This window comes from Typopeltis vanoorti, chromosome 11 (genome assembly GCF_054136105.1).
Source record: "Typopeltis vanoorti isolate ZY-2024b chromosome 11, IOZ_Tvanoo_1.0, whole genome shotgun sequence".
NCBI classification, from domain to species: Eukaryota; Metazoa; Arthropoda; class Arachnida; order Uropygi; family Thelyphonidae; genus Typopeltis; species Typopeltis vanoorti.
In genome coordinates, this window is record NC_143559.1 from 14,611,168 (window position 1) to 14,638,234 (window position 27,067).

The following is a 27,067-nucleotide window of genomic DNA, read 5'->3' on the forward strand; positions in this document are numbered from 1 at the left end:
ACAACAGGTGGGGTCATTAGTTTCTTCTATTTTCGAAAAGTTCGGTTTCTTTTTGGACAGATGGTGTATAAGCTAATTTAGTGTTTTGACTAATTTCTCTGTTATTTCATATAAATTTATTCATTTTGACTTCCTACCATACCAGCTTTGTTGATTCTGTTGTCTATTTCCATACTTAATTTACCATCTTCACTAAAAATCGTGCCTAAGTAGCTGATATGTTTTACTTCTTCTATAGGTTCTCCATTCACAATACCATTGATATTTTCAATGCTTCTGCCTATTTTCATTGTTTTTGTCTTGTTATTGCTGACCTTCATACCATCTCTTACAAAAAAGTTATTCAATTCAGTCAGGGAATCTTGCAGACTTGTAGTGGATTTATTTAGAAGTATAACATCATCCGCACAAAGCAAAGAGCTGACATTAACATCTCCAATTTTGATATCATGTTTAATACCACTTTCCTTCATAATGTGATCCGTATATATAATGAATAACAGAGAGGATAACGTACATCCTTGTCTGACACCAGATTTAACATTAAATCATCTCCCTGCTGACTTACAACTCAAATAAAGACTAAGTATTGTTTGATATAATGCTCCATTAACACCATATAACTGTAGCATTTTGAATAGCTTCTCTCTTGGCAACTTGTCATATGCCTTTTCCAGTTCGACAAAACTTAAATACAGATCTTTGTTATATTCCCATGATTTCTCAACTAGTAGTCGTAACATGAAAATCTGATCCTGACAGCCTCTACTTGGCCTGCATCCAGCTTGTTCTTCACCAAGCTAACCTTCCACAATCCTTCTGAACCATTTCTCAAGTATACTGGAATAAATCTTACCAGGAACACTCAGTAGAGAAATACCTCCTGTAATTCTCACATTCAGTTTTATTTCCCTTTTATATGTTATATGTGGGTACTATTAGAGCTCTACTCCAATCATCTGGAATTTATCCCTCTGTTCAGGCCTTCTGAACTATGCAGTGCAGCTACAGTAAGACTTTTATACATCCATACTTGAGCATTTCTGGTCGAATACCATCTACTCCAGCTGCCTTTCCACATTTCAGGCTTTTGATGTATTTTTCTACTTCAATTATGGATATATATTCCTGATTACATGCCTCTCAGTGTTTTTTTACCATTGTGCTGTCATTGAATGTTTCATTTAGCAATTTTTCAAAGTAATTATTCCATACTTCAAGGATATCTTTTCCTCCTGTTTTCATGTAACCTTTATCAGCACTCTTTCCTCCATTTCTGAGATTCTTCAACAACCTCCAGAATATCTTGCCACCTCTTGATATGTATTTTCTATGTTCTTACAATGAGTTTTGTTTAGCTAGTTTTACACAGTGTTAAACTTTCTTACATTTGTCTCTGTATTCTCTAAGAGCACAAGCTGACTTATTTGCCAGGAACTTTCAATATGCTTTCTTCTTTTCCTTCACTGCCTCTACCATGGAGTTCACAATTTTCTATCCATGCAGACAACCTCACCACATGCCTCTCTGGCTGAATCAATCAACGTTTTCTTCAGAGCTTTCCACTGAATCTCCAAGGTTTGTTTCCTGTTTTCACTTTCATTTTTTTTTCAATATGTATTTCAAGAGTGAGAAGGTTAAATAAGGTAGGTATGAGATGGATGAATAAAGAGATTAAGCATGCGATACAGAGAAAAAGGGTATTATGCAGGCAGCATAAGAGAAGTGGAAATAACCAATTTCATGAGGTCTACAAAGACCAGGCAAGGAAGGTGACTTGGTTGGTGGGAGTAGCTAAAGAGAGGCAGTTAGCTAATGAAGCCAAAAAGAATCCTAGGGAGTTCTTTTGATATGTAGCCAGCAAGAAAGAATGATTATGGAAGGATGACAGTGATTGGAGAAAATGGTATAAAGACGACTGTTGCAGAATGTGTGGTGGAGATACTTAATGAGCAGTTCATAAAGATCTTTCAATCTTGTGAATGTGACTTGATGGGGAGGAGAGACTGACTGTAAGTGAGCAAGAGGTGTTTGGAGAGTTGAATAAATTAGATGTAAATAAGGCTCTGGGACTTGATAATATATCACTGCGTATTCTGAAGGAATGTGGCAGGGAGTTGACACCTGCCCTGACATATTTTTTTAATACGTGTCTTGCACTCGGTCAAGTTCCTAAAGAGTGGAAGGAGGGCAGGATTGTGCCACTTCATGAAGGAGGTGATCGAACTCAAGCATCAAACTGCTTGAGTTCGATCACCTCCTTCATGTCAGTTGTTAATGTCAGGCGTTGAGGTTAAGTTGCTGGAGAAGCTTGTGAGAACTAGGATCCAAAGTTGGGTTGACAACAATGGTATTATCTTTGATGGACAGCATGGATTTGCTAAAGGGAGGTCATGTTCTAGTAATCTACTTCCTCATTACAATAAAGTGACTACTTCCTTGGACAGAGGAGAAGGATACACAGAAATATACTTGGATTTCGCAAAGGCTTTTGATAGAGTACCTCATGATAAGTTGACAGTCGAACTAGAGCAGATGGGGTTGGATATTAGATTAGTGCATTGGATTGGAGACTGGCTATCTGATAGGTATCAACAAGTTGTGTATGGGGGTGCGATATCCAGGAAAAAGAAAGTCACTAGTGGAGTGCCTCAGGGGTCTGTTTTAGGATCATTACTATTTAACTTGTATATTAATGATATAGGTGAAGATTTGGATGGAGATATTCAGCTGTTTGCAGATGATGCAAAGTTGGGATGAACCACAAAGAGTAGTGAAGATGTTGAGGCCTTACAAGAAGAGTTGAATAAATTGAATGGTTGGGCACGGAAATGGGGATGCGAGTTCAATGTTGCAAAATGTAAGGTTTTAAAATTTGGAAACAAAGGATTTATGCTTGGTGAGAATATATTGTTGGAGGTAGAGGAAATAAGAGATATGGGGGTGATAGTGGATAAGGATCTAAAATTTAGGGAACACATTGCCAAAATTGTGATGACAACACAAAGGCTTCTGGGAATGACGTGTAGAAGTAGAGAGATTCTTGTTCCGTTGTATAAGACTTTGATTACGCCACACATTTGGTCACTGGGTTTTCAGAAGGATGAAGAGATGTTGGAAAGGGTCCAAAGGCGACTGACTAAGGTAGTTTCTGACCTCTGGAATGTCGAGTATGAGGAAATCAGCCTTTTTTGAGGCTTCATCAGTGAGTAGCTAGACCTAATACAGGTATATGGTCTAGCTACTCACTGAGGAAGGCTGAAACCGGTCTGGGTAGTGACCTCCCTACCATAATGTAATAACAGCATACATTTCCTAGGAAATGTGTGTTTACATTATGGAAAATACCTAAGAATAGCAATCAGAATTTACCGACTTTGCTGCGAGACTTCCGGTATTGCACTACGTGCTAGGGTCACTTGAATTTGATCACGGCAGTGTCGCCGATACTTTATAGTTTACTATATTCAGCAAGAAACTCTCTGATTCCAATCTTTGAGTTTCTTATTCGGTTTTAAAACTATGTGGGATTTAATATCCCCTTAATTTAAATATTGTTTTCATTGCCGAAATGAAGCTTATTAGCTCTTTGTACTTAAGGCTTTTTATGTTAATAATACTGATCTTGAACTCTGATGTTGAGTTGGAGTGTGTTTTAGGATTTTTTACAGTAGCTGACTTTTCATTGTTCGCCCTGGTTCCCCGACAAGAATAGTTTCATTCAGTGTGTAGGTAGATACCTGACAGGGTGCACAACGAGAAGGTTGTGACCTTCTGACCTAATTGGACGTTAGGTCAGTTCTCCACATTCCTTTAAAAGCTATGTGGAGGTCTCCACTCAGTTATACAGCTTTGATCCTTAAGCACCCACTAAGTTTTTTTGAGAATTAGTTATCCGACCACATAAAATAAGTTGTACTGGCAGCTGATTTGCTCCTAAGCAATTTGCAGCATTCAGAGTACTTGAATCTGCAAAAATGCCGAGTTTATTCTTAAAGAGCTGTGTGTTCTTTGTTGTAATTAATGTTCTCACTCATTACAAAAGAATTCAGAATGGATCGGGAATGGTACTACTTTAAAATTTCAGTAACACTGCATGTGTATGTGAGAGAAAAGTAGATGGAGAACTACTATTAAAATGTCTGCAAATTCTTCATTCATGTAATCTAACTTCTTCCTCTTCTTCTTCAGCATTACAGATGTGAGCATTTATCAAAAGGATAAATTTTTATTTTATCATCAGAAAAGCTAATTTCTGAGTTGCTCATCTATTTTAATTAGTAATGGATCCAGTTTCATTTTTTAGCATTCTTATAATAATATGGTCAGGTGCTGCTCTGCAATAATATGAAGTTATGTTTTCAGACAAAATGTGAATATTTTGTATGACTTTTTGATAAGACCTAGATGGCTGATGGATATTATCTTGCTTTGCAGCCAGCAGACTTAATCAACAACTGCTAGATCAGGGTACATGAAAGTTTTCCATTCATTTTTATCCTACCATATTCTTTCTTCATGAACAGTGTAAAGATGAACTGAAGTTCATATTTTTTATCTAGTCTTCCACCTTTTCCATGGGCTTTGTCTTTTCCCCTGAATTTTCTTAATTTCATACAGTCTTTCTAAATTCATTCTCATTATGTCCAAAATATTGCTGATGTGCACATTTCCGATTTTTTTTTTTTTTTTTTTTTTTTTGCAATAATATTAAGTAACGTTTTCAGACCAAATGAATATTTCTTATAACTTTTTGATAAGACTTACATGGCTGATAGATATCATCGTGCTTTGCAACCGGCAGACTTCAACAACTGCTAGATCAGGTAGACAAAAGCTTTCCATTCACTTTTATCTTCCCATATTCTTTCTTCATGAACATTGTAAAGATGAACTGAAGTTCATACTGCCAACATTGTCATCAATATTGGCAAAAATAAGGATATTAGATATCCTTATTTTTATATATATGGTTCAATTCCATAGTAAAATTCATGTTTGTTAAAGTATTTATATAGTCAATTTATTTTCTGGATTGTCAGTCCTTATTCCACCCATGGTACCGAATATGCTGTAGTTTAAGGACTGGTAATGGGGAAAATTCTTTTAGGATTGTCATTATTTAAAAAAAAAAAATTAAAATTTATAATTGCTGCCTTCTGTACTTACATGTTTTAGCTCCATTTCTCTTCACAATAATACTTTACTGCTGCTACAGTATCAGTGTATGCAGTTTGTTCTAACTTCAGTGCTGCAGGATTGCTAGGTTATAGATAAACGTGTGGACAGACTTATGTGTTCGTCGAACATGTTGTTTATTATTTTAACGGTATAATAGAACACAGAAACTAAGTAAATAATTAATTTATTGACTTGATGCTGATATTTCGCTGGTATTATAACCAGCATCTTCAGAGCACAAAAACACTGTTTGTCACAATACGCGAGACTAAAACAACATGGTGTACTTAACCAAAATTGTAGCAGCAACACAAAGACTAGAGTCCTGATTTTGGTGCCCTCTATCTGAAAAAAAAAAAAAAAAAAAAAAAAAAAAAAAAAAAAAAAGCAATCAATACAGCCACTCTCAAACCAACACTTTGGCTACACTATGTTGATGATGTGCTTGCTATTTGGCCACATGGCCCTGAGACATTGAAAACATTCTTAGCACATTTAAATAGCCAACATCCAAAAATCCACTTTACTATGGAACTGGAAACCAACAACTGTCTGCCCTTCCTGGATACACTCATCACACGTCTCCCAGATGGTTCCTTATCATTTTCAGTTTTCAGAAAACCCACACATACAGGCAGATACTTACACAAACAATCACACCATCATCCTTCTCAACAATATGGCATATTAAAAATGCTAACCCATAGAGCGAGAGCAATCTGTTCAAATGACAAAGCTCTGACTGCTGAACTGACTCACTTACGCCACACCTTCTTGGCCAACGGCTACAATCCACAAAAAATAAACAAAATACTAAACACTCCTAAGAAACCCCTCCCACCATCTACCACAGAGAACTACAACAAAACAGTCACCATCCCCTACATTAAAGGCACATCCGAAAAGATCTCAAGAATCCTCAATAAACATAAATTACGCACCACATTCAGACCATGTAGCAAATTAGCCACCCTCATCCGCTCACCCAAGGACAGCATTCCTCCTTTATCACATCCAGGAGTCTACCAAGTACCCTGCTCATGCAATCAAGCCTACTACGGTCAAACAGGAAGAACTGTGAATATCCGCATCAGCGAACATAAACGATACGTCCGGAAATATCATTATGGGAAGTCGGGCCTAGCAGACCATGCTCTGGATACCCCTGCACACAGGATCAACTGGAAAAACACAAAAGTACTACACAGAAACCCATATAAATCAGAGAGATTGTTCTTAGAGGCGACAGAAGCCCTAAAACACACTCCAAATCTCAACAAATATGGCTGTATTAACTTGCCGAAGATCTGGGAGACAGTCATATTAAGAAAAAACTAGCACTTTTCTATGACTCTAGTAATATATGATAGCGGGTTTTTTTTTTTTTTTTTCAGATAGAGGGCGCCAAAATCAGGACTCTAGTCTTTGTGTTGCGGCTACAATTTTGGTTAAGTACACCATGTTGTTTTAGTCTCGCGTATTGTGACAAACAGTGTTTTTGTGCTCTGAAGATGCTGGTTATAATACCAGCGAAATATCAGCATCAAGTCAATAAATTAATTATTTACTTAGTTTCTGTGTTCTATTATACCGTTAAAATAATAAACAACAATAGGTTATAGATATTCTAATTAGTCTGAGCAGCATTGCAGATTTCATTTCATTAGTCAGTTTTCACATTTCTATCCCATAAATTCAACAGATGAAAGAAAAATTATACATTTTTTTTTGGGGGGGGGGGGGTTGAAAAAATCAGTCAACTGGCAGACCAGACTCTTTCCTCTTCCTATATAGCAGACACTTGCATTCTATTGACTAACCGTTTTAAAAGAATTGAACTATAAAACTCCTCCTGAACTTGACAAAATTTCCTCCCAAGAGATAACTTGACTAAGCCATAGGAGAAGTTAATTATAAACACAGTGGATCCCACATTGGAAGAGCACTTTCTCTACCAGAATCTTTTTAATCAAATGAATATGACTTGTATTAGGGCTAAATGGGGATGACTTGTTTTTTACGTGAAGCATACAGTGGTCAATATATATATATATATATTTCATCCACTGTAACCAGGGTGGTAGTTAATGAACAACAGAATATCATATGTGAATGCATGTCAAACTCAAGTTACTATAGTTTGAGTTGTAAATAACAGTCAAAAATAGTCACTGCAAAACATAACTGTTTGAAGATGATAAAAATAATTAACTATGCATTAGAACTCATATATCCCTTTCTTCTATTATTATTCAGGCCTCCATGGAGTCAAAAGACTCGTCGTGGGAGGTTCTTCCTAAGAAACACAGTCTATCAAGACTCATTGAGGGGAGGTCCCCCCCCCCAAGAAACACAAAGTCTATTATACCACTCCTTGAGCTCATTGACCGTTCTCGCTCTCACCACTCCATCAGGTAATGCATTCCATAGTTCAACCACCCTCCATGCAAAGAGACTGCTCCTCACCCTCTTGCTCACAGTTTCCTTTCGTAACTTCCAGGGATGGCCTCTTTCACTGCTCCCGCTGTTCAACCAAGCGAAAGAACTCCCCAGTGTCAACCCTGTAATCATCTCTCAACAGTTTAAAAGTCTCAATCATATTATCTCTCCTTGTTCTATCCACCAAACTCTGCAGTCCACATTTCCTCAGCCGATCCTCATAACTAACATTGTACAGTCCTGAAACATCTTTGTTATCTGCCTTTATACCCTTTCCAGTTAATTTATCCCCTTCAAATCCTGGGGACCAAATCTGAGACCAATAGTTCAAGTGTGGTCTGATCAGGGTCTTATACAATGGAATGATAACTGTTTTATCTCTGCAGGTCAGTGTCCTTCTCATTATTTCAGCAATCATCTGTGTTACTATCGTCACCTTTGCAATATGTCCCCTAAATTTCAGGTTTCTATCAATCATCAACCCCAGATCTCTTGTCTCCCCTACTTCCTCCAGTATAACTCCTCCCATAGAGTATGCAGTGTCCCATCGACGTTTCCCAAACCTCAAGACCTTACATTTTGCTGCATTAAACCGACACCCCGGTTCATTTGCCCACCTATCTAGCTTATTCAAATCCTCTCGCAGGGCTGCTGCATCTGCATTATTACTGATAATCCTTCCCAGCCTCGCATCATCTGCAAACAACTGAATATCCCCTTGCAATGTACTGACAATGTCATTGATATAAAGGTTAAACAATATAGGTCCCAGTACTGAGCCCTGTGGGACCCCACTTGTAACCCTCTGCTTCGTTGAAACTGCCCCAGCACACACAACTCTCTGATACCTATCGGACAGCAATCCTGAATCCAGTTGACCAATCTGACATCCAGACCCATGTGCTGCAACTTAAATATCAGCTTATCATGTAGCACTGTCAAGTGCCTTCGCTAAGTCTAAGAAAATGGCAGTATATGCCTTTCCCTGATCTAATGCTCTTGTAACTTTATCATAAAAGGCTAGCATATTGCTAATACAAGAGCACCCCTTCACAAATCCATGTTGACTCTCACAGATAACATTACCCTCATCTGCCCAATGCTGTATAACGGTCCTTCACTACTTTCTCCAAGATCTTACTAACTACTGATGACACACAAACTGACCTATAATTAATCACTTCCAGTCTGCTACCACCCTTATGCAATGGCACTATCTTACCTTCCTTCCATTCCATGGGCACCTTTCCTGCAGCCAGACTTTCATTGAAAAGCCAGGTCAAAGGCACTGTGAGTTCCCTAGCACATTCTCACAAAACTCGTGGTGAAATACCATCCAGTCCCACAGCTTTACTGACATCCAGAGTACTCAGTATTTGAAACGCACTCCCCTCCTGTACCTCTAAACCTCGAACCTGCCCTATCCCTCTAGCATTAAAACTGACTTCTCCAGGATAAAATACTCCAATAAAGTGTTCATTGAACAATTCCTATGTCCTCTGCATCAGTCACTCTATTCCCATTTTTATTCCACAGTCATTTTTTCTCCTACTGGCCACATATCTAAAAAATTCACTAGGATTTTCTTTGGATCTTAGGGCTAATCTCTTCTCATATTCCAGTTTCGTCTTCCTTACCATACTAGTCACTCTTCTAGCCTGTGTCTTATACTCATCATACATCTTCTCTTTACCTGTTTCCTTATATCTCTTCCACAGCCTCTTTCTCGCATGCAATTCCTGTTTAATATTGTTTGTCATCCACTTAATTCCAAATTGTGTCCTCTTGTTCACTCATGTATACAACTTACCATTGCTGCTAACAAATATTCTTTCATAATTTCCCACGCACTAATGATATGCCGGTCTTCCAATTCCTCCTTCCACAAAACTTCCCCAAGTTGATGTCTTAGACTATTATAATCACCTGCCTTATAATTCCACACACGTTTCCGTCTCTTTGATACTCCTGCATATCTATTCATTTTCCAAGTCAAAACCATATGGTCACCTTCTCCAACTGGTGGGAGAGATATCAACTCCTTTGATGCTATAACCAAATCCAAAACTCTTGAACCTCTTGTTCCCTCTATAACATGTTGCCTAAGACATTTGTCCCTCAAGAATTCTAGAAATTCCATTCCCTTATTGCTACATGCATCTTCCTCTCCCCAGTTTATACTACTGTAGTTAAAATCTCCCATAACAATCATTCTTCTTGCACTTGCCAAACTCAACTGTCTAACCATTTCCTGGTCCCCACACTCTGTACTCCTGGGTCTGTAGCAACACCCCACTAAATATCCTGTCTTGCCCACCTCTACCTCACACCATATGCTTTCAAAATCATTAGTATCACTGCCTTCCAAAGTCTCCACTCTTAGTGGACATAAGTTGTCACTTATCATAAGCAGTACTCCACCACCACATTCTTCTAGCGATAATTAGTTCTGGAGTTTGGCATGCTTACTCCCTGGTGATATCACAGCAACAGATTGAAACATGAGTTCTTAGAATAATTTTAATTAGACACGTATAAACAAAAACAGAATGTTTTCCTCTCCTCCAGGTTATTTCTCTCATGAACCACTACTACTTTATTTCCAAATTGTCCTTCTTATTGAATAGTTAGGCTTTCAAAAATGTTTGCATGCACTATTAATGGTGACTATCAAAAAATATTCTGCTCAACACACACACATTTCCTATGTGAGAATCAGGTGGGGATGTCTTTTGAAATGGAAAGGAAAGGTTAAATTTGACCAAGCTATCTTTCTCCCAGTGTAAAGAAGTTTAATCTGATTCATTCAAACTATCCTATCAATTGGGGAATAAACAAGCTGAAACTATCACCAACTGTGCCAGAAGTGATTACGTGAATTCCAATTCCATGATGTGCTGCAACAGCCAATTGTGTTTGTTCATCCTTTTAAAAAAACATTGTATACTTTAGGTTGTTAACCACCAACTAACTATCAATGGTGAAATAAGTACATATGTAGCCTTATATATGTGTATTATTTTTTTATCATGCATAATTAGTACAATAAGAAGTGAAAATTTTATTACAAAAATGTCTAACAATAAGTTAACCATGATTTAATGTTGCTTCAATACTACTACATTCTCAATAGCCACACAATCTAAACTTTCACATGTGATCTTGGACTCAACATAAACACCAACAAATAAGACACTGTAAAAGACAACCAGTAACAATATCTACAACAATATATATTCGGTCCCTAAAATAGCAGCCATCGTTACTTATGTGGAGAAAACTTGGGATTACTGGGACCCTGAGTAAATGATCTCAATTCATAGGGTCTCTGTCCATGAATAGCGGCTGCATCCAGATCACTCTTTCGGAATATGATCATGCGGACGTCAGTATGGAGGTAGATCCTTCCAGATTTGGAACTGGCAAACCTAAAAATATGAAGACATTTATATTTTTGCTTTCTGAAAAAAAAAAAAAAAAAGTATTTATGCAAAAAGTGAAAAATTAGAAATGAGAAGGTTAACTTCAGGCAGATGACCAGCAGGAAAGAGACAAATCACAGAAGTGAATTTTAACTATTCAAAGATTTGCCTGATGGACTGAGTCATTTAGAAACTTCTGCACACCTATTGGCAAATCTTTTTGTTTGTGTTTGATAAGTCACTTCAGAAATCATGTCAGGGAAAATGATGCATATGCCCCAGATTTTTTTTTTTTTAATCTTAGGAAACAGTGATATTAAAGTCTGGAGGACTTTTTCTGATATAGTTCCGTGACTAACGTCACGGAACTATATGGGAGAAAGATCACCGGAAACAAAAAATGCTGTTTACGTTTTATGCGAAAGAAAAATAATGTTAACTAAATAAATTTTAGCTTTAGCTAATTTTATTATATAGGTATCTCTATGGAATCACAAGGCCACACTTACCTTTATTCACAATTCTTATTATATCTCTCATTAAACTTGCTCACTGTCAGGACACTCAACTACTTATGGCAATCCAACCCACTCATTCACCACTCACCAAGCAAAAATTCTAGCATATTCTTATACAACTTCTAGGGTGATCTCTAGTTTTGTATTTGTCATGTATCGAAATATCACAAGTCATATTTCTTTTGTATAGAGCCTCTTTTCAATGTATCAGTTAAACTTTGCAACTCAAGATACCTTCAAATCTATCCTCATAGGGAGCATTCCATGGACCTATTAGCAGCTTACTCACTCATCTCTGAATTCTCACTACCACCTCCTGATCCCCAAAAAACCAGGTTACTAAATCTGTGCACAGCAGTCAAGATGTGCATATCCTTATAAAGAGGGATAATAATAACCTCCCTATCTTTAGTGTACTTTTCAACATTTATGTAGTCCTTTGAACTATTTTACAATATACCCTCTAAACTTGACCTCTTTACCATTACCTATATAAATCCCTAGCCTCATCAATTTCCTGTAATCCAGTACCATCAATGTGATACATAGTATGTAATCTTCTCATCCCAAAGTACATGCAGTAGTTCCAACATTAAATTTATACCATTATCTTTCACCTACGATGGCAATTTATTTAAATCACCTGAATTCCCCATCACTACTGAATTCCCTATATGATTAATAAACAAATTAAAGTGTGGTCGCTCTAGCACAGAGCCCAGAGGTAAGTGCTCAGTTACCCTCATTCTCCTAGATTCTGCTCCACCATATACTACCATGGTGTCAGTTTGTCAGCCACCCTCTATCCATGCCATGAGCTTCATATCCATTCTCATTTGCTCCAACTTATATACTAGTATTCTCTCAATGTATTTGCAATATCCAGAAGTATCATGGTATAGCCATTGCCCTCATCTAATTCTGCTGTCATTATTATAAAATGTGAGTAAATTACTAAGGCAGGACCTACCTTTTACAAAGCTGTGCTGTTACCTCAGATTATCATCCCAGGGCTGTCATAACCCACTAAGGCAATCAATGCTTTAGGTCGGCAAAAATTGAAACTTTAAAAATTAATAATTGTTTATACCTTTATGGATTTTATATTTTATTTATTTTAAACATTCAGATAGCCATTTATTTATTTGTTTGTAATCATTTGACAGTATATTCATATAGTTTTTGAAAGCAGTCACTAACAGTTGACTGTGTATGTAATCAGTGAGTAACATACTGTTTTATTTATGTATTTATGATATTATCAGGGGTGCTTAAGGGTCAAAGCTGTATAACTGAGAAGAGACCTCCACATAGCCTTTAAAGGAATGTGGAGAACCGACCAGGGCTTCTGACCTAATGTCCAATCCTCACCTTCTCGTGGTGCACCCTGTTGGGTATCTACTTGGATACTGAACGAACGAGGATGGGCTGGAAATTTGGAATTTAGCAGACCAAATTGTATTCTTATTGGTTAAACTAAAATAAAAAATGATGGTACGACATGACAAAATTTCATGCCAGCTGGGGCGTCGCCCGGTTAAACAAGGCCCCAGTTGTTTTTGCCAGGGAACCAGGGCAAACCGTGAAAAGTCAGCTACTGGAACAAATCTGAAAACAAACCCAACTCAACAACAAAAACTCAACATCACCAGAGTTAAAGATCGGTACTATCAACATAAGAAGCCTGAATGGCAAAGAAATGGAGCTAGCTGAGGAATTAGATAAGTACCAGATCGACATAATAGGGGTGACTGAAACAAAAAAGACCAAAACTGGTGAGCTCTTTCTGAGCAATAAATACAAAATGTTATTTTCAGGCAATGACAATCAAGGAAAAGAAGGAGAAGCCATAGTATTCAATACTAAATACGAGGCTAATCTTCTTGAATGGCAGTCAGCCTCAAGTAGAGTAATGTGGGCAAATATCAGAATGGGGAACTGGACAATGAGACTTATTTGTGTCTATGGTCCCACAGAAGGTTCTACTAAGGTAAAAGTGGAGGAATTTTAGAAAAAGCAATTGACACAATGAAAAAGGAAAAGTTGGTCCTTGTTGGGGATCTAAATAGCAGAGTAGGAAATGATTGTGAAACATACAAAAATAATTTGGAGAAAACAGCAAAGCTAATAATAATGGCAAATATCTGTTGGATTTCTGCTCAGGACATGGACTGGTTATTACTAACACCATGTTCCAACATAAAAATGTGCACAAATTCACATGGAGAGAAGAGGCAAGGAATAAGAAAAGTAACATTGACTATCAACAATAATATAGTTGATAGTCAATGAGATATTCACCAGGGAGAAAACATCATAGTTCATGTTTTCTCCCTGGTGCAGGACACCAGAGTGTATAGAGGATTTGAAATTGGACGTGATCACTACTTAGTCTTGAGTAGGATAAAATTGAATTTCATATTGAAAAGAGTAACATGTAAGAAAGTTTTAAAGCGAATAAAAGTTGAGCAGCTCTCAGATGTGAACCGTAGACTAAAATACACAAAGATTATTGAAGAAAAAATGAAAGAGTTTGAGAACAGGAATCGAACCTTGGAGATTCAGCAGCAAACTCTGAAGAAAACATAGATTGATTCTGCCAGAGAGGCATGTGGTGAGGTTGTCTGCAAGGATAAAAAAAATTAGAACTCCCTGGTGGACACAGGAAGTTAAAGAGGCAGTGAAGGAAGCATATCAAAAGTTCCTGTCAAATAAGTCAGCTTGTGCTCTTAAAGAATACAGAGACAAATGCAAGAATGTTAAACACTGTAAAACTAGCTAAACAAGTCATGGGAGGACTTTGGTAAGAATATAGAAAATACATGTCAAGAAGGTGGCAAAATATTCTGGAGGTTGTTGTTGAAGAAGCTTAGGAATGGAGGAAAGAGTGCTGTAAAAGGAGTTAGAGATGATAAAGGTGACATGAAAATGGGAGAAAAAGATATCCTTGAAGTATGGAGTAATTACTTTGAAAAACTGCTAAATGAAACAAGCATTGATGACAGCACAGTGGTAAAAAAACACTGACGAGACATGCAGTCAGGAATACATATCCATACCTCAAGTAGAAAAAGCCATCGAAGGGTTGAAATATGGAAAGGCAGCAGGAGTAGATGACATTCGACCAGAAATGCTTAAGTATGGTGGTATAAGAGTCTTACAGTGGCTGCACCGCATAGTTCAGAAAGCCTGGACAGAGGGATGAATTCCCGATGATTGGAGTAGAGCTCTCATAGTACCCATATATAAAAAGGGAAATAAAACTGAATGTGAGAATTATAGAGGTATTTCCCTACTGAATGTTCCTGGCAAGATGTATGCAAGTATACTTGAGAAATGGTTGAAAACAATTGTGGAAGAACAAGCTGGATTCAGGCCAAATAGAGGCTGTCAGATCTTCACTTTATGACAAATAGTCAAGAAAGCATGGGAATATAACAAAGATCTGTATTTAAGTTTTGTCGATTTGGAAAAGGCATATGACAAGGTGTCAAGAGAGAAGCTATTCAATATGCTACATCTATATGGTGTCAATGGGGTATTATATCAAGCAATACTTAGTCTTTATTTGAGTTGTAAGTCAGCAGTTAGAATTGAAGGAAGTACAGGAAGATGGTTTAATGTTAAATCTGGTGTGAGACAAGGATGTACATTATCCCCTCTGTTATTCATTATCTATATGAAGGAAAGTGGTATTAAACATGATATCAAAATTGGAGATGTTAATGTCAGCTCTTCGCTTTATGCGGATGATGTTATACTTCTAAATAAATCCGATACAAGTCTGCAAGATTCTCTGACTAAATTGGATAGCTGATGTAATAGATATGGTATGAAGGTCAGCAATAAAAAGACAAAGACAATGAAAATAGGCAGAGTCATTGAAAATGTCAACTGTGTTGTGAATGGAGAACCTGTGGAACAAGTAAAACATTTCAGCTACTTACACACGATTTTTAGTGAAGATGGTAAATTAAATATAGAAATAGACAACAAAATCAGCAAAGCTGGTATTGTGGGAAGTCAATTGAATAAATTCATATGGAATAAGAGAGAAATTAGTCGGAACACTAAATTATCTTTATACAAGACAGTGTTATTCAGTTTTAACTTATGGATCTGAGAGCTGGGTCAGAAGTAAAACACTTGACCAAAGACTACAGACCGCATATGAGAGTCCTGAGAAAGATTATAGGCATGAACAGATGGCATCAATGGCAATATCATATTAAAAATGAGGATATTAGGAAAGAACTTGACATTGTCAACATCCAGGAATGCGTTAGCAGAGCTAATCTCAGGTGGTATGGTCACTTAAACAGAATGGGTGAAGAAAGATTAGCAAAACAAGTGTTCTCTGCCAGATGGCAGCAAAATGACCCAGAGGAAGACCAAGATATAGGTGGATTGATACGGTACAAAGTGCCTTAGACGATAGAAATATAAGATCTGATAATGTTGAAGTCTTGACAAGTAACAGACTGATTTGGAGGAAAATTGTAGATAGGAAGTTAGTAATAATGTAATTTTTTTCATGTAGTACTATCATATCCTGTACACCCCTTGAGGATACATGGCAGGAATTTGATGATATTATCTTCTCTAGTCAACTGCACATGCCAACATGCTATCCATCCCCACATTTTTCAAAATGCTGAGCAACTCCAGTTCATCTACTTCAATTCTCACATCAACTGCAAAAACTCCATCTGAATGAAACACACCTTTTCAAAGTGATCACTTAGTAACTCAACTATTTCTTCTGTCACCTTCCATCATCATTCTTCCTTATTTATAGTGAGGAAAAAAAACTTTTTTTCCTGGTTACAATCTGATTTAGCCGTTCTTACCCTACTAGTGTCACCCTTCTTGCCTGCACTTTGCACTGCTCACATTCTCTCCATAATTTCTCCTCCCTCCAGCTTCTGCTTTATATTGCTATGCATTCACTTAACCCTTGTTGGTTTATCTTCTGACTCTAGGTATGAAATGCTTCTCTCAAACAATCCCTGACCATTTCTCATGCACTATTAACATTCTTTCTTTATAGCTTTTTAAGCTGTAGCACTGGTCCAGCTGCCTCCTAATTGTCATAATCACCAGTTTTGTAGTTCCATGTAAACACCCTTTCCTAACTGAGGGCTCCACGTGTTTAGTAACCTCCCAGAACATGGCATGGTTACTTTCCCTGTTTGGCGGCAGATGTACTGTGGTTATGGATACACCTGATGCCACTAGCAGATCAGCACTCCCAAACTTCTGGTCCCCTTCATCATTCATCACATGCTGTTTCAGGTAATTAAGCCTTAATAACTGTATAAATTCCACTTCCATCTTGCCATGCCCCCTGCAATCCGTCCTCGTAGTTGAAGCCCCCCCCCCACCATAATAATTGTTTAGCCAGCACCCATGTGGTAATCTGGCAATGTACTGCATACATATCATTCTGTGATCTCCTGGTGTATAACCAAGAATATATTTTGTCCAATGAAATTCTTCAGCTATCCTAAGCAATTCCTCTCTCCTCCCTGAAAATAAAATACTCCTTACACTGTATCCCTGTAGCTAAATCATTTTCTGCCAAGGTCTCACTGATGCTGGTAATTTTTGGCCAATTCAGGCTGACCAATGCCAGAAACTTCCATCCTTTATTTCCAATACTTTTGGCATTCGTCTATATGTAGTTAAATTCCCTGGGACCCACAGTGAATCCAGCGTAATGTCATCAACCTAACCAGATCAGAGACCTGCATAATTATTTAGCATTGCATAATAATTTCTGTACACCCTCATTTGTTCAAGGGTTAGCTGGATTCACCCTCCCCACATTACTTATAGTTTCCCTGACTTCCAACATCTCATTAAATAACACTCTCTCCACATTTAACTCCCAACCCATTCATAGAGGAACCAACCAAACAGTTGAATTACTAAGTGAGCATTTTGCAAGGGTGTAGCATCTAGGTGGTGATGTTGTGTAAAAACTCTATGTAGCTTAGAAATACCAAAGCGGTTTACATAGATTTTTACAGAGGTCAAGTCTCATGAAACTTACAAAAATAACCTCGTTTGTCTATATGTTTTATGCTAAATATTACTGTAAATAACTCTATGGGAATTGATTGTATTTACTGTTTTAACTGAAGTTTCTAGAATGTCTAAAACAAAGGCAATACTTTGACATTGGAAACTTTGTATAATAGCTATGTATAAGAGCACAAGAAAGTTGTTTGAGAGCTCTGCGCATCAACACCTTCAAAGTTAGTATCAAAGGGATCCGCTAGTTTGAGAGAAGTTTCCGCTGCCCGACAAGACAAGGAAAAAAAGAGTGCACGGAGGGATGAAAGAACGGGCCGGCCTTAGCAAAAAGATCAAGGAGAACTGCCGATTTCTTTGGGGTTTACAACCCTTGGTGCAAGGTCCAGGTCCAGTTGCCGAGAGAGCAGAGGCAAAGCACTGTTACCGAAGAGAGCCATAGGCAGTCGGACCCAGAGAAAAAATTAGGAGAACAGCCGATGCCAAGTGCCGATCGGATGTCCTAGTGCTGCAGCAAGATTTCAGTCCAAGACCCACTGATTTTCTGACAAACCGTCCCCCGAAAGAAGACTCTCCGGATGGAAACCTAAGGCCTGTGATGAGAGAAAAACCATAGAGACTTTGATGCAGGACTTTTGGAAGATATCATGACAAAGAGCCTCTGTAAGTGTATTACATCCTTTAATGTACATAAACTGGAATATAAATTGTAAGATAACTTGCCATAGCTAGCTAATCTCTTTATGAGTAAATTAGTCTCTGCAATTTGATTTTCTTTAAGCAGAGAAGTAACAGAGAAATTTACATTGAATAGTCATTTAATATTGAAAAGAGAAAGTTTGTTTCTTTATACCAAAAGTATATAAGGATAGGTAAAGAAAGAGAGTAACCTCCCTATCACTTATTTAATGTACTTCATTTTTTATTGTAAATAAATGTGTTTTAATTATGTCAATAGAGTGCCGCCTGATTGTTTATTTTACAATGCACTGTTCCTATTGGACTTGTGAGCGGGAAACCAAGTAAGATAGTCGAAACGTATAGTTAAGTGCAAACAGACCACGACTATTTGTGTAAAGTTTTACTGAAAGAATTTGTGTTAGAGAAAGAGAGAGCGAGAAATCAACCGGCTGTATTGCTGAGTTTTATGCCAATTAAAAGATACTGGTGGCACAGTCTTACTAAAAAAAATTTTCCAGTGTTCTTAGGCATACGACTAGTAATTACGAAAGGTGGATAAATATAGTATGCAGTAGAATAAGTGAGAAAGGTTAAGAGAGAAAAAGCGCACACTGTTAATAAAGAATAAATATCACTAGATATTACAAAAGGTGCTGCCGACAGCATATCAATAGAAATGCAGCAGACAGCTTTTGTTACAGTTGCAATGATGCTAGATATTAGGTTGAAGACATGGGTGTGCTTAACATATTGGCCCATGTATTACGAAAATGTGTAAGGGAATTATCAAGTAGCAAATTTTAGGCCGATCAGCATCCCAGGAATGGTGGTTAAGGTATATGAGAATTAGTGAAATGCAGAATTCAGGACCAGGTAGATGAGACAACATGGTTTTATGAAGATTATATCTGGGTTGCCAGAGGTGGTTGTTAGCGCTTCATCAGTGAATGAGTTTAATGAGAGGTATGATCAATGGATCTCCTGCAATGAGTCTTCTGACTCCATGGAGATACCTGTATGCTAATAATTACTAAAATATCTGTTTGCTATGTGCAAGAACATTTAGAGAACAAAGCACTCAAAATACCATACACTCAACCACTAGTGTGACATATGCTATGCACATTTGTGATAGTATAACAACTAGGTACAATGGTTATATACATCATGGAAATGTTTCATACCCCTCCCCTGCAAACACACCCACGGAAAGATATTTACATGAGCAGTACACGATAATCTAACCCCAACATTGCATCTTTAAAACACAGATCAAGAACAATTTGTTCTGACGATAAAGCCCTACTACAAAACTTATCTTTTGCCGCAACATTTTTAGCCAAAACCCTTGAGTGTTTTCTTAGCACACATTAGGTTTTCTGAGTCATGCAAGTTTGCATGCCATAATGCACTTGAATTTGCTAACTAAGTGCATGCTGTCATGCCCACAATCCACCCAGTAATAATCATTCTCATAAATCATACAAGAATGATTCTAATACGAGGCTGGCTACTAGTGGCCTATTCAATTGCAGGACTGCAACCTAATTGGCTGCATGGACTGAGAATAAAAACTGTTTGCAACAGGAATCCTCTTTTAAAAGTCACTCAACAAGGGATTCCTGTGTTGGGACATGATCGAGTTTGTCAGAGCCATTAACCACATATGTAGTTTTAACATTTCAGGGAATCCATGGCCGAATAAAAATATCGAAAGAAGGAAATACTTGCTAGTCTAGCCATAATTACTGTTAACAACTTCAACAGCACATAAAATTTGATGCATCAATAAATCATTTACAGCTTTCAGCACATACTATTCACATGTATTACATGCATGTAGCAGCACTCAATGTTCAAACCTTCTTTTGCCTTCATTAATGCACACACTCGAAGTCTGTGATACCACATATTGATGGCAGCGCACACACACACACAACATCCAATGGAAACGGTGCCACTGCTTGCTCCAAATCCTCCTTCAGGCTGATTGTTGATTACTCTGAATCCATTGGACAATTTAATGTCCAATGGATTCAGAGTATGATATCTGGTCCTCACCTTGTTTAGGAGCCATACCAAAGGTTCCAGCACAGTGTCTTGATACACTTTGGTAAAGACTTTGATCCCTTTCTCACAGAAATGCAATTCGGATATATCTCCACTGATATGTGTAGTGTTTTCAGAGAGCTCCCGAAAGCTAAGTATAATTTTGAGTGAAAATTGGAATATTGGTTTAAATCTTAACGTAGCATTGTTTATTTTTGGTAGCTTGCTGTGTCTGTGTGATTTTAGTGTGAATTCCGTTTTATTTAACTTAGTATTTTAACGATACGTTTCATAGAATAGCACATGGGGCCAATACAATGAAAGATAATGGCGTCCAAAAATACGACACCTTTGTTCAAAAACTGTAATGTGAGGGAGTTTGTCCAGTGTGATATGTATGCTTTCCCGAAAGAGGCTGGAGTTTGGATGGAAAATGATGGTGGTTGGAGAATGTGCAAGCAGAGTGAGGAATTGAAGTATGTGTCAGGTTGTGAGATTGTTGTGGTTGAAGAAAGCCAGAATGTGAGTGAAATTAGTGGCTTGATAGGGAATTGCGATGTTGTACAAGATGGCAATGAGAGCAGTGATCAAAGAGAGAGAGAAAATGGTTTAAATGATGAAATAAATGAGGAATTATTTGTAAGGAGTGAGATTGGGTTATGCGGAGTAATACACAGTGTGCAGCGGCAGTTGGAGCACCTGCAAAACTCTTTCCAGAGTGCCTCGGCTAACGGAAATAAACAAGTGTTTGAAAGGATAAATAAGCGTAAGAGTGGGAGAGTTTCATAAATGAAGGAAAGAGTGTTGTATGGTGACTTGTTATTAAGAGGTGTGATAGATGGGAGTTTAACTAATTCGTACTTACCGGGTGCGAAATTTAAGGATGTAAGTGAGAGTATTAGAGCGCAAAAACAGAGGGTGAAAGAATTGATAGTTGTGGTGGGTATAAATTTTTTATGAGGACTTGAAAGTATTGTTAAAGGTAGCAAAAGAAAAGAGTGACAGAGTTAGGATGGTGAGTCTGTTGCTGCGGTACAACAGACAGGAGTTTAGGAGGGCCATAATCAGGCAAATGACTTTATGCGCAGGTTATGCAGACAGTGTGGAATGAGTTGATGGGCGAAAGGATTTATACAAGATGGATGGTGTGCGGGGACTGGAAAAAGTGTTGCTGAATGAAGTGAAAATGGATGTGCAGAACCAGGGAAACTAGAACTACCAAGGGGGGGGGGGATATGTGGACATCAGTGAGACAGTTGAGTGTAAGAATGTATATAATGTACCCGATATTGTTCCTAGTGCCAGGAGTATTAGGAACAAGGAAGAAAGAATTTTTGGCCTTGGTTGGCTCTTCCTGGCCACAGGTTATTGGCATTAGTGAAACATGGCTGATGGAAGACGATATACTTAGTGGGATAGAATGTGTAGGTTATAGTGTGTTTAGGAGGGACAGAGAGAATAAAATGGGGGAGGAGTGTTATTGATGATAGCTGATGAACTGCAGCCAAAGAGAATTGAAGTTGTATTGCAGGATAGTGGAAAGAGCTCATTTGAGGCTATTTGGTGTGAGATTGAGACTGGCAGAACAAAATGTACAGTTGGGTGCTGCTATAAACCAGGTGATGGAATAGATGATGGAGATAGTATGCATAAACAAATTGATGAAATGAGTGGAAGGAGGGTAATTATTATGGGGGATTTCAACTATGGTAACATTGATTGGAAGGAGGAGAGGACACATGTGAGGAAGAAAATGGATTTTATTCAATTATTAAGGGATAACTATCTGAGACAGCATGTAATTGAAAATACTAAGGGTTTGAGAGTGCTTGCCCCGGTAATAGCATCTGAGAATTTGACTGTAATGAATAGGACCATGTTGCCACCTATTGGTGAGAGTGATAATAAGTGATCTTTAGCCACCTGGGAGGTGGCTATAAAGGTGTGGAATTTTCAATTAAGACAGAGTATGTGTGAAATTACCGTGCTGACAAGCTTAGGAGATTGCTTGGTTCAGTGCCATGGCATGTAAAACTGCAAGGGCTGGATGTCATTAGAGCATGGGAAGTGGTCAAGGAGCATTTACAGGAGGTTATGGCTGATTGTATGCCTAGGATCCGAATAGTAAAACAAGTAGGAGTTAAATGGATGAATAACACCATTAAGCTTGAGCTGCAAAAAAAGAAAAAACTGTGGAGGGAATTTAAAGAGAAAGGTGACCTGCAGGCACACGAATGGTATAAAGCGCAGGCCAGAAGGGTAACGAGTGTGGTAAAAAAAAGCAAAAGTGGATTATGAAAGGAAACTAGCTATGCAAGCTAAAGCGAATCCTAAACAGTTCTTTCAATATGCTGCAAGCAAAAAAAAAAACTGTACATGGCAGAATGATTTTAAGGAATGCCGATGGTAATGAGGTCACTGAATCAGTCGATATAGTGGAATTACTGAGCGAGCATTTTGCAAGAGTACATCATTCAGGTGGTGACATTGAAAATTGAAGGAACCATTAGTTTATACGGGAATTGTGATGAATGAAGTGGAGGTGAATAGTCTATTACAGAACCTTAATGTGAATACATCTGTGAGATTGGATGGTATACCGCACGGGTCTTACGTGAAGCGGCTAAAGAATTATCAGTGCCCTTTACCATGTTGTTTAATCTGAGTCTCGGGTCTAGTTTAGTCCCAAAGGTGTGGAAAGAGGGGAAAATAGTTCCGCTGCATAAAGGAGGATCCAAGACTACTGTTGCATCAGCATATCAGGAGTCATTGTCAAGGTCTTGGAGAAAGTAGTCAAAGAAAAAATACAGGAATGGATTGATGAAAATGAGATACTGTACGGCAGACAGCATGGCTTTGTGAAGGGTAGATCATGCCTCAGTAACTTGCTCAAGATTCATAACACAGTGACGGCTGAACTGGTTAAGGGTAATGGGTTTACAGTGATACTGCTGGACCTGGCTAAGACATTTTAACCGGATACCACATGGAATTCTAATCCGCAAACTGCAACATATGGGAATGGATATAGGGTTGGTGAGATGGATAGGAGGGTGGTTGATGGAGAGATATCAGAGAGTAGTTTATTCAGGAGTAGAGTCCAACAGATGGCCTGTGACTAGTGGTGTGCTGTTTAATTTGTTCATTAACGATATAGGTAAGGATCTAAGAGGAACAGTTCATTTGTTCGCTGATGATGCAAAGTTGGGTAGGGCAATAGTGAATGCAGAAGATGTCAAAATCTTGCAGGATGATTTGGATAGCTTGGAGTTCTGGGCTAAGGAGAATGGATGTTAATTTAATGTGACAAAATGTAAGGTTATGCATTTTGGAATGAAAAGATTAGCAGCAGTATACGACATTGGTGGAACTGTACTCCAGGAGATTGATGAAGCCAACTTGGGAGTGTTGGTGGATAGGGAGATGAAGTTTAGGGGGACACATTGCAAAATTGGCTCAATCAGCTCATCAACTCACTTGGTTGTTGAAAAATACTTTGACGAGCAGAGACAAGCAAGTTATTGTTCCTCTGTACCGAGCTTGATAAGACCTCATCTCGACTACTGTGCCCAGATTTGGTCACCTAGGTTTCTTCTTGATGGGGGGGGGGGAATCCAGGCGAGTGACCAAGATGATAGCAGGTCTATGGAATGAACCTTATGAGAACAAGTTGAAGATTTGTGGGTTGCAGAAATTGGTTGATAGGAGGAAATGGGGAGATATGATTGAGACATTCAAATTGCTAAAGGGTTTCTATGGGATTAATTCAGAGGATATTTTTGAGATCAGGACTGGTGCTGGTGGTGGGAGAACTAGGGGACATCAATGGAAGCTGAGCAAGAGTGTGGTTAGCAAGGGTGTTAGTGCCGGGTTCTTTACTTTTAGAGTGGTAAATGAGTGGAATAAGCTTCCAGAGTCTGTTGACAGTGAGCGAGTTCAAGGCATGGTATGATAGATACTGTGAGAATGTCGTATAGTTGTGTGGACATGATGTTTAGGGCCTTCCTCGATGAGTCTAAGGACTTCCTGGAGTCGCCCGTAATAATAATATGTCACACACACACACACACACACTAAATCATTACCTCTGAACCCTGGGTGCTATGACACATGCTGTATGACCATCTGGGGCATACATTTTGGCAGTTAAATGGTGAAAATCTTCTCATCTGTGAAGAGGATGTGTCTGTTGTTTGCATACCATTGGAGAAGTGCATTTTGATTTTTATCACCCTCTGCTGCATAAGTTGTGATGTTAGGAAATGTCCAGTAGAACGATGATAGGCTCTCATCACCAGTTAATACACATGACATCCTTCTGTGTACTGATCCGAGCCCTTACAAGTTGCTGCTTCCTAATGCAGCATGGTTGACCTGTTCTTTGGCAGTCAGTTAAGTCTTCTGTATCATTATAATGATTAATAGTCTGATGTGCAAACATCCTACTGATCCGAGTATTTTTAGCATGTTAAAATAACAAGTGGCTACCTTCCAACCCTGTGAAGTGCTATTACAGTTATTGTTTTCATAATCTCCCCGCTGCATGTTAAACGTACAGCTAGACAACTCTGTCTACTGATAAACACACAAATGTTGTGTGTGCATAGCACCACCGATGGAACCAGACTTGTGCAATTCTGTGGACAACGCCAGGGTGTATGGAAGTTGTAATAACAGTATTTATGGCAAGACCAGGTAGATATATTTACTTAACTCTCCACTAAGGCAGCCAGTTTATCAAAAAATGACTATTATTTCATTTTATTAACAATAAAGAAACAGTAAACAGATCAGAATTACATACATGTAAATGAAGGGAAAAAAAATTTTTTTTTCCCATAAAATTCATTTCACTGTAAGTTGGCTGCAAAAATTTTTAACTGAAATTTCTGTTTCAGAGCTAAAATCAAGCTAAAAACAAATGGGAAAAACCACTAAATGAAAGTAATATAAATAACTTTCTATATTGGGTGGTTAAGAAATTTGTACAATTAAAACAATCTACAAATGCATCGTATTACATAACAATTTCTAGGCAAGATTAGTAATGTGAATAACATTATTCATGCTGTTAATAGGGTTTTATTGCTGGAGGGGGGGATAGTTTAACCTCCTTACCAGGTGAGGTGGGTGAAATAGTGAGACTAAATTGCACTTCTCCGTATTATTCAACAGGTGTTACTTTTATAGACGTCCAGATTTAGCTGGATGTCTATAAGTCATGGCCAGTTGGGGGATTAAGGTTTAGAAGTGAACTAAAAATACTAAGTTCTCTGGATGTGAATAAGGCAATGGGACTGGCAGGATTTCACCATGTGTTTTAAGAGAATGTGCAAAGGAACTAACAGCTCCAAGGATATCATATACTGAAAGGTATAGAAATGAATGGGTGTTAGAAAAGATCAGTAGAACTTTAAAGCTCCTTAGGGATATTGACAGAAGAAAGTTAAGATATTTTGGACACATTGGAAGGAAGGAAGGAGGACTTCTCAGAACAGTAATATAAGGCAAAGATGGAAGGAGAATGAGATTGTTCCATTGCATAAGGGCAGTGGTAGAATGGAAGTGTCAAACTATAGCCATTGTATTTCTTCTGTGGGTGTTAAGATTTTGGAGAAATTAGTGAGAGATCATATATAGAATTAGGCAGATGAGGGTAATGTTATCTGTGAGGGTTAGCATGGATTTGTTAAGGAGTGCTCTTGTTTCGGCATAGTTGTGGTTCCATTGTATAAAGCCCTGATCAGGTCACACATAGATTATAAATTAAAGATACCAAGAATATAATTTCTTGGTATTTAATCCTTTATCCAAGTGTAAGCAAATGAAGTTTGCACTAAAGTAACTTCACGACTGGTATTGACCCTTCCCATAATGCATAGTATTATACATGTCTGTAAGGATATGTGCTTTACATTATGGGATACTAAGGCAAGTGATGTGAAGTCATTAGCCTCTATATATACACACACATACAAGTTGCCCAGTCATTAAGTTACTATATGCACAAACTTTGTTTGCTTATACTTGGATAAAGGATTAAACCAAAAATATAATTTCTTGGCATCTTTAATTTATAGCATAACCAGTGGAAAAACTTTCATCACTGTACAACATTAGCTATGAGGACATGCAGACTGAAGAGTTTGGATGATAGAAGGAGAGGTAATATGATTGAGACATTCAAACTGTTGAGAGGTAGTTAAAGGGTTAAAACTGGGCATTTCTTTTGTATCATGAATCAGAAGGAAGGAGCAAAGACAAGGGACCATCACTGGAAGTTACAAATGGAAGGGGGGGGTGTAAGAGGGTGAGGAGTATCTTTTTTACATGGAGGGTGGTTGGACCTCGGAATGCATTGACTAATAGGATAGTGAGAGCACAAACAGAAAATGAGTTTAAGGAATGGTATGATGTGATCGACTGCATTGTTTAAGATGGGGCCGCACATGATGAGTCTAATTATTATTCAAGACCTCAAATGAGTTGGAGGTCTTGAATAATAATATTTAAACTGTGATTACAGAAGAGGAAAAAAAAAAAAAAACAGCCAAAACTAAAAGCTTCACTGTAGTAGCTTTCAGTCTTGCAAAAGATGTGAGGTTGATTAACTACCATGTGGAGCTGTTTTACAAAGATTATTTTGGTTTGAAGATGTAACTTATCCAGAAATCTTCTGTAGAAAACCAAAGATAATGCCAACATTCTTGGAAGTTGAGTAAAAGTGTGGTTAGTTAAAGG

At 38.0% G+C, this 27,067-nt stretch overlaps 2 protein-coding genes across 11 annotated transcripts in view; one reads left to right on the plus strand and one right to left on the minus strand.

Moving 5' to 3' along the window:
• The window catches only part of LOC150101315 (uncharacterized), a 338,578-nt gene that overhangs the window by 293,630 nt on the left and 17,881 nt on the right, over window positions 1–27,067 (plus strand). The gene's annotated exons all lie outside the window — the stretch shown is intronic.
• atos (atos homolog atossa) overlaps window positions 10,703–27,067 on the minus strand; it is a 322,345-nt gene continuing 305,980 nt past the window's right edge. For all 10 annotated transcript variants that reach the window (XM_090400982.1, XM_090400981.1, XM_090400987.1 and 7 more), the window contains one exon: window positions 10,703–11,048. In XM_090400982.1, coding sequence (XP_090257108.1) covers window positions 10,883–11,048 — 166 coding nt within the window. In that variant the 3' untranslated portion in view covers window positions 10,703–10,882. The remainder of the gene's footprint in view (window positions 11,049–27,067) is intronic.